This window comes from Primulina huaijiensis, chromosome 13 (assembly GCF_012295235.1).
Source record: "Primulina huaijiensis isolate GDHJ02 chromosome 13, ASM1229523v2, whole genome shotgun sequence".
Classification (NCBI taxonomy): domain Eukaryota; kingdom Viridiplantae; phylum Streptophyta; class Magnoliopsida; order Lamiales; family Gesneriaceae; genus Primulina; species Primulina huaijiensis.
The window spans coordinates 14,892,403-14,901,440 of NC_133318.1; the positions used below are offsets into that span (position 1 = coordinate 14,892,403).

The 9,038-nt window shown below is 33.7% G+C and overlaps 1 protein-coding gene across 1 annotated transcript; it reads left to right on the plus strand.

The window, feature by feature from the left end:
* The first annotated feature begins 6,629 nt into the window (after positions 1-6,629).
* On the plus strand, positions 6,630-8,828 carry LOC140991010 (protein EXPRESSION OF TERPENOIDS 1-like). The gene is made up of 2 exons (XM_073460912.1): positions 6,630-7,799; positions 8,165-8,828. The coding sequence occupies exons 1-2, from the start codon at positions 7,109-7,111 to the stop codon at positions 8,542-8,544; spliced, it is 1,071 nt and encodes a 356-aa protein (XP_073317013.1). The 5' UTR covers positions 6,630-7,108; the 3' UTR covers positions 8,545-8,828.
* The last annotated feature ends 210 nt before the right edge of the window (positions 8,829-9,038 follow it).

Genomic DNA, 9,038 nt, shown 5'->3' on the forward strand with positions numbered 1-9,038 from the left:
TATCAGAGCGGGTTTATGTCGTTCTGAAACATCTACAACAAAAGCTATGACATTTTCAGCAAGATTAACATATTCTCTAAATAAGACTTCAACGATTGGAAAATCATTATGAAAGCTAATCTTGCAGCTCAAGACGATGACATATGATATGTCATAACTGATGTTCACATTAAAATTATGAAAGTCAATACTGTAGTGGCTATAACAGAAGGAGCTTCAAAAATGCTGAAAAAACAGAAACAAATGGACCAACAAAAATAAAAAGAAAGCCAACCTGAATAATTTGTCCAATGACATTTTGTACAAGACTCTTGACAAAAACATATTTAGAAAAGTCAAGATGTGTTCTTCTGAAAAAGAAATCTATGAAAATTTTATACAGATATGTGAAGGAAATGACCAGACAAAAGAAAATAAACTTTATGTAGCAATGCAGAAGTTTGAGAATGTTAAAATGAAGGTCGAAGAATCATTAAATGACATTGATGAAAGATTAACTAGCATTATCAACGAGCTAGCAGCTCTTGACAAATAATATGGAAACATGGAAATTTCACTTAATATTATGAGAGCAATGCTCAGATAATGAGATGTTAAGACAATGATAATAACAAAATCAAAGGATTTGAGTAAACTGGAACTTTATGGCTTGTTTGCAGACTTGAAGGCCTATGAGTTTGAACTGGAAGTAAGAAGTGATGTAGAGCCTTCATCAAGTCAACCAACTAAATCTCTTATTGCTGGTGTTTTTTCAAGTGTTTCAACTACTGCTACTACTGAAATACTTTCTGAAAAGACTGTTGAGCGAATCAGAAACGATGCTATGTCATTCTTTGTCAATAAATTTTCAAGAATCATGAAGAAAAGTCATAGAACATATCAGAACCTCAATCAGAACTTCAAAAAAGAGTCACCCTCAGGTGACATGGCCTGTTTCAACCATGGGAAAACTGGTCACTTTATTTCTAATTGTCTTAAGCCCAAGAAATATTATTACAAGAATAAATGACATAAGCACAATCACAAGAAATCTCGAAAAGGTCACAAGGCAATGATTGCTTACGAAATAAAAAGTGAGTTGGCAGATTCTAGTTTTGAATCTTCTTACTCGGAGAGCTAGTCAGTGAAAGTGATGTCGAAGAAGTTAGTCTCTTGTGGCAGATACTGATTCAACATCGATATTGATGATGTATTTGATTTTGATTCGGAAGAATTTACACGTACAGACTTAGTTAAAGCATTTCATAACATGGTTGAAGAGTACTCAAAGCTATCTCAATCATTCGAAGAAGTTAAACTTTAAAACCAAGGCTTATTAGATGAAATCAATAAGTTCACCTATTTACAATAATTTTAATTATCAGGAAACCTATGTGAATAGGTTGAAAATTGAGAATGAACGAGTGATTGATGATTACCAAGCACTACTGATTGAGACTCTGAAGTTGTCGCTACTAGTAAATGCATGTAATAATTCTTCTATTTCATTAGAGAAAATACAAGAGTTACACGTAATGACTTAGTTAAAGCATTTCATAACATGGTTGAAGAGTACTCAAAGCTATCTCAATCATTCGAAGAAGTTAAACTTTAAAACCAAGGCTTATTAGATGAAATCAATAAGTTCACCTGTTTACAATAATTTTAATTATCAGGAAACCTATGTGAATAGGTTGAAAACTGAGAATGAACGAGTGATTGATGATTACCAAGCACTACTGATTGAGACTCTGAAGTTGTCGCTACTAGTAAATGCATGTAATAATTCTTCTATGTCATTAGAGAAAATGCAAGAGTTACAGAAGCAACCTGGAAATAAAACTGGTCTTAGATTCAATAGCCATGAAAACATTTATGAAATTAGTACTCAGACGAATTTGAATCTGTTCAAAGAAAAATATATTCACTTTATTAAATCCAGTACGCTATATGAATACAACAAACCCTATGTTCAAGTTGAGAAACCTATAAATCATATGAACAAAGTATATATGTTGGTCTCGATTATGTTGAACACTGGATCCAGTAAAGGACCAGTTTCAGTAGCACAATCACTACAAGAAATTCAACATTCAACAACATTCAAAAGACAATGGTTTTATCAGAAACCGTTGTCTTTTCTTCTTTTAACACCGGTTTTAATGAAAACCGTTGTCTTTGTGAATTTTTTTCCTTGTCAAAGACAACAGTTTTTTAAAAATCGTTGTCTTTTATGGGTCAACGACAACGGTTTTAGCAAACCGTTGTCTATGGACGTGTTTTTAGGTTGTTAAAGAAAACGGTTTTTGTATAAACCGTTGTCTATTAGAGTGTTTTTTTGGACATTTGACAATGATTTTAGAAAATCGTTGTCGATCAACGTGTTTTTTGGACAAACAACAACGGTTCATTTAAAACCGTTGCTATTAGCAACGGTTTTGGTAAAACCGTAAAACCGTCGCTAATTTAAAAATAGCAACTGTTTTGCTTAAAACCGTCTCTATATATAGCGACGGTTTTAAATTAGCAACGGTTTTGCTTAAACCGTCGCTAAATTTAGCGACTGATTTAGCAAAATCGTCGCTATATTTAACCACGGTTTTTATCAAAATTGTCGCATTTTTTAAAGTTGCGACAGTTTAATGAAATTAGCCGTACGATTTAACAAAAAACCGTCGCAAATTTTCTACAAATATCAGTGTTTTCATTCCATTTTCCTCCACACCATTTCACCACACTTAAAATTTTTCTCTTTTACACGATTTTAGTTTCGATTTAAAGTAAATTTTTTCGTTTTAATTTTTAGTAAATTTTTAAGTGTTAGTTAAGATCAGGAATATTGTTAGTATAGTAAAATTGTAAGGTTTTTTTTTATATTTATTAAATTATTAAAATTAAATTTTTTTATTTTACTAAAAAATATAGCGACGGAAATCATGCAAAACCGTCGCTAAAATTAGCGACGGACTTTATAAAAATCGTCGCTAAAATTAGCGACGGTTTTTATTGAACACCATCGCTAATTGTTGCTACGGTTTTTCATAAACCATCGCTAATTAATTTGCGACGATTTTTGTAGCTACGACAACACTTTTTCACTGTTATATTTGAGCACGCCCTTTAACCACAGGGCCTTTAACAACGGTTTTTCACCGTTTTCGTAGGCCTTTTTATATTGTAGTGATTCCTCAATGAAGGTTAAAAACTAGTGATGCTATAATTATATGTCAGTTAAGAAGAGATACAGATTGGAAAACAAGAACAACAGTGGATAACATCCTAAAGTGCATTTTGTTAAGAATAAATCATCTGATGCACAAACCCTTGAGGCTAATCGAAGACAAAATCTTTCAGGATTGTATAAATGTGGGTTCCTAAGGGACTAATCAGTTTTGGACCCAAAATAAATTGCATTTCATTCATTGAACTTTGTAATTGCAGGAAATGAAGAAAATAATTACAAACATTAGCTCCATCTGGTATCTAGACAGTGGTTGTTCTAGGTATATGACTGGCCAAAAAAATCTACTTTCGGAAGTAATTAGTTGTAGTGAACCTAAAATAAATTTTGGACATAACTCAAAAGGTGAAACAATGGTTAAAAGTAAGATAATTCACATAAATATCATTATTAATAATGTACTTTTGGTATAGAATATATGCTATAATTTAATCAGCATTAGTCAACTATGTGATAATTGATGCTCAGTAGCATTCCAAAAGAACACATTTGCAGTTAAAAATATTCATGGTTCTACTGTTTTCCAAGGAAACAGAGATGGCAACACTTACAAAGTTGTTTGGAATATTGATCTTACTGGTCATCCTACATACTTGACGGAATCTCAGAGTGACAAACAATGGTTATGTCACAAATAGTTAAATCATTTGAATTTCAAATCGATCAACAATTTCAGAAAATAGAACTTAGTTATTGGTTTACCTGATATTAAGTTCGTTAAGAACCATGTGTGTTATGTGGGTTAGCAACGTAAGCAGGTAAGATCAAACTTCAAGAACGAAGGAAGTAAATCAACATCAAGATGCTTAAAACTACTGCATATGGACATTTTCAGACCTATATCTGTAATAAGTTTAAGGGAAAAGAAGTACACTTTTGTTATTGTTGATGATTTACATGCGTTGTATTTCTTAGTGATAAAGATCATACCAGTACTCATCTGATCAAGCTTCTAAAACGAATTCAAAACGAAAAATCTGTTTCAGTAAAGAAAATCAGAAGCGATCGAGGTACTGAGTTTACTAACAAAACTCTTGAGATATATTTAATTGAACATGGCATGCAACATCAATATTCAGCAGCTAGGACTATTCAGCAAAATGGACTAGCTGAGAGAAGAAACATAACTCTTAAAGAAGGATCAAGAACAATATTTGTAGATGCAGATATATCTCAACATTTCTGGGCAGAATCAGTCAAATACTTGTTATACACAAAACAAAACCATGGTCAACAAAATACATGGAACGACTCCATATGAGATATGAAAAGAGAGTAAGCCTAATGTCATAAGCCTAATGTATGAAAAAAATTCTCATACACCTGATCATCAAACTGCGTTAGAAATTGAAATGGAAGAAGTTAAGCACAGTTGCAGCGAGATTATTGACGTGGTCAAGAACATTTCATTTGAACAAGCTGATGCACAAACTGCTTTAATTTCTTCAAAGAATGTCTGACTAAAGTCTTATCTATCTGCGAAGAGGTGATCAAAATGTCCACTCAACATTCTGACCTCGAATCAAGTTTTTTCAAGACAGAAAAATGTCATTTTAGCTTCAATTGGACTCACGTCTTCTGTATCTGCTCAACCTGAATCTCTTAAAGCTCTAGACTCCAAGATTGAAACTTTAAATACGAAACTGACTGATCAATCTCAATGTCTTCAAACCTTGGATGACAAAGTTGGTGGCATCTCTGAACACTTATTTGAATTTATTCATTGGTTTAAGTCTTGTTGTGCCAAAAAAATGAAAGAAGTTGCAAGAAAAAGAGTAAAAGCAGAACCAGAACAGAATCTAGTTGCCAGTGATCACAAAGGAATCAATGATGATGAGTAGACTGCAAAATCATCATTCTTTGTTTATCCTTTTTAAGATTTTCGTTGATATTGGCTATATTTACTTCATTTATTGTTTATACTATTTGATGTTCTCACATTGCTTATTTATGTTCTTATCTTGTTGTCTGTCCCATAGCCATCTAGGTTTTGGAATCACCACAAAGGGAGAATTGATAAAGATAATTTTAATTGTGGTGATGTGCTGGTTTAGGAAAAATCTTAAGGAAAACGAAAACTAGAAACAATATTCATATTAAGGAAAATCATATCCATATCTTTTAATATTTAGCTGAACACACCTTTAAGTATAAATACCAGTACATCGATCGAATAAAAAATGAAGTCAGAAAGATAGTCTTTTACGATAATCTTTCAGACTACAATAATGACATTTGTTTTGTTTGTAGTATTTATCAGAAGATGTGTCTATTTATTGTAGTCGTTCTGTACAATAATACACTTTATTTAAAGCCATTAAATGAACTATACAGATATTTAATTGCTAACTACCATTTGGGTACAAAAAAAGTAACAAATCTATTCTTGGATTTAGGTATTCGTAACGGAAAAAAGAGTCGTTCTCATTCGAACTTTTAAGAAGGCTTATAAAATGGCTTCATGATGTGTTCACAAACACTAATAATTTTGTGAAATTGAAAAATCACTTACACCTTCTAAGTTATCATACTGAAAGTCTACAAAAATCAACACACATTATAAAGTTCAATCAGATTCAGCATACAAAATATTAATGATTGGCATATATGGTGCTACATGAATTATTGTTAGAACCCAATTGATATCTATANACAGAACCAAAATGTATTTAATAAGCATGGTAAAATGGGTTAAAATCGATTTCAGCATACAAAATATTAATGATTGGCATATATGGTGGTACATGAATTATTTTTAGAACCCAATTGATATCTATATACACAAAAAAAAATATGTAAGATGATTTCACGGATAAATTTTGTGATACAAATTTCTTATTTGAGCCTCACATTAAAATGTATACTTTTTATGTAAAAAAATGTTACTTATTATTGTAAAAATTGATATGACTGACCGGTGTTATAAATAAAAATATGTGAGACCGTATCACAATAAACATATAAAAATTTACCAAAGGTGAATCAGGGGAATAACATCCTCTCTCGATATTAAACAGACATATATATATCAATTCTCCTGATTCACCCATTGGTAAATTCTAATACGATCAAAATTTATAGACAATCGGTATCATTAATTTTAAGTAAGAACAATTGCTAAATAAAATAAAATAAAATCATAATAAGTGGTAAAAGTTGATGAATTGGGATTTTAATCACAACCATTAATATGGAACTGTGAAAGAGAGGAGGACAATTTTGAGTAAGTCTGGTGGTTGTTTAATTAGAGAACATCTCTTTTTAAATAAAATATAATAAAATATGAAAATAAATATAATAAAATATGAAAATAAAATAAAAGAAAAAGAAAGAGGAGGAGTTGCTTTTTTGGAGGCCATGGCGGCGTGGCAGAGCAGTTAATTCTGCATCCTTTAATGCACACACACAAACACAGCCACAGAATTGAAGGATCCCATTAAATTTCTTGTCCCGAAAAGTCATCCCTTCTCTTCTTCCTCTCCCCTCTCTTCTTTCTTACTGAAAAAACTGACAAATACTCCTTTCCTCTCCCCAAAATCTGCATTTATATATGTTTATTTAAAGATCCAATTCTTATTTGCGGCTGTTGCCTGCTACTGTTCATATATATTCAATCTTTCTTTCACATGCAAAATACTCTCACATATATATATAATAATACTTTCAATAATAATTGTCCGGCTCTTTCTCATTCATTCGAATTACAGAAGTTGTCTGGCTTAAAACCTACAACTCCGCAGACACAAAAACAGTACCTGACTGAGGAAGAACAATTTTCGCGTGCCTTGCGGGCTTATTTCTTGGGTCATTATTGTGATCATCGCTGTTTGGTGTTAATTGTGCTATGGATTGTGTGTCACAGTTAATCTCCACGAGAAGATTTAAGAAATGGCTGGTTTTTTCTCACTAGGCGGCGGCGGGGGCGGGGGCGAAGGGAGAAGAGGGGGAAGCGGCGGACTAGGAGGAGGTAGCAGCAACCCTGATCAAGAAAACACTAGCCATAACAATCCACCATCAGAAATTAATCCCGAAAGCTGGTTTTTGTTCAGAAATGAAGAAATTTCATACAAGGGTTTCGAGCTCTGGCAACCACAGCATCATCACCAGCCTCAGCAACACCCCCACCAAGCAGAGAACTTCTTGCAGCGCGGCGTCGGAAACCCACTTCAGGATCTTTACGCCTCCGCGGGAGGGCTCGCGGTGGGTCCCAGCCGTGGCAGCGGGTTCAATATCTTGGATGAATCTCCAAGATCGGGGTTTTTGATGATGAAAAGCAGCGTGGGAGGGGGAATTAGCTGCCAGGACTGTGGAAATCAAGCTAAGAAAGATTGTTCTTACATGAGGTGTAGAACTTGCTGTAAGAGCCGAGGCTTTAGTTGCCAAACTCATGTTAAAAGCACTTGGGTACCCGCCGCTAAAAGAAGAGAAAGGCAACAGCAACTTGCTGGTTTGCCGCAGAATCAAAATCAGCAGCAAGATCAAGAAGATAGAGAGGGTAACACTGGGAAAAGGCCCAGAGAAAATCCTAGTGCTTCCATTTCTCTTGCGTGCACAGGCGTAGTGCCTACTACCAACTCAGGTAATAATAAACAGGGGAAATCATAGGATTTATTCCATTCAAATACCAGAAAATTCTTATATATTTTTTAATGTGAGACTCTAAACATATATTTTTTGTTTATGTTTGGATTCTACGTTACCACGATGAAGACGAACAAATTAAATATATATCCCCCATATCGATTGCGTGTAAACAAATTGACCCCCATCAGCTTTTCCTTTTAAACACTGTATTTTAATAATCCTGACAGAAAACCCTATTCCCCATTCTCTCCCTTTTTTTGTAGTCTAGAATTAAATAATCAAGATTCAAATAATTAACAATTATATGAGCTAGCTAACATCGCAGCATTTTGAAGTTATACGAGATTGAATGTCTTTTAGGGTTGGAGCTTGGGAATTTTCCTTCCGAGGTGACTTCACAGGCTGTTTTCCGTTGCGTAAAAGTGAGCGCCATTGATGATGCCGAAGATCAGTACGCATATCAAACTGAAGTCAACATTTCCGGCCATGTTTTCAAAGGAATTCTCTACGATCAAGGTTCAGAAAGTCATTACATGGCCGCCGGGGAAACTTCATCCGGTGGTGGCAGCGTCAGCGCTGGCGTTCAACAACTTAATTTAATAACCGGAACTTCTGCAAACGCCACCTCCGCCGCTGCAGGCTCCAGTGCCTCGCTTTTCCTCGACCCTTCTTTGTATCCGGCTCCAATTAACAGCTTCATGGCTGGTACGCAATTCTTCCCACCCCCAAGATCTCGATGAGCGCAAAAAAATAAAACCACATTTCCACACATTATTAATTCTCTTAAATCACGTAGTATTTAGTACTCATGATCCAACAATGTTGACTTTATTTACTGAAAAATATGTAGGATGTCGTGTAAACTGTACCCCCATTGACCCATTGATGGGAGCTGGATATTCATGTTGAGTTCAAATTTCCATGTTACTTTCTTGTTCTCTTACAGTGACATTAAAAAAAAAAAAGAATCATCTTTTTATATATTTTCGTGTTTTTTAGTTATTTTCTTGTCTGTGTTTTTCTTTTATTATGTATTTTTTGGGAGTTTAATTTGAATTTCTATATGCTAATAAATTCATGAATTATTTGGAACTAATTATGAATTACCTTTTATTGATCATAATTTCTGCCGGAATTTTGTCACTGTTTCAGCATTCTTCGATAACAATGTGATATATATATATATATAATATGTTCATATTAGAATTCACATTGCATGATAAAGAAAAATAAT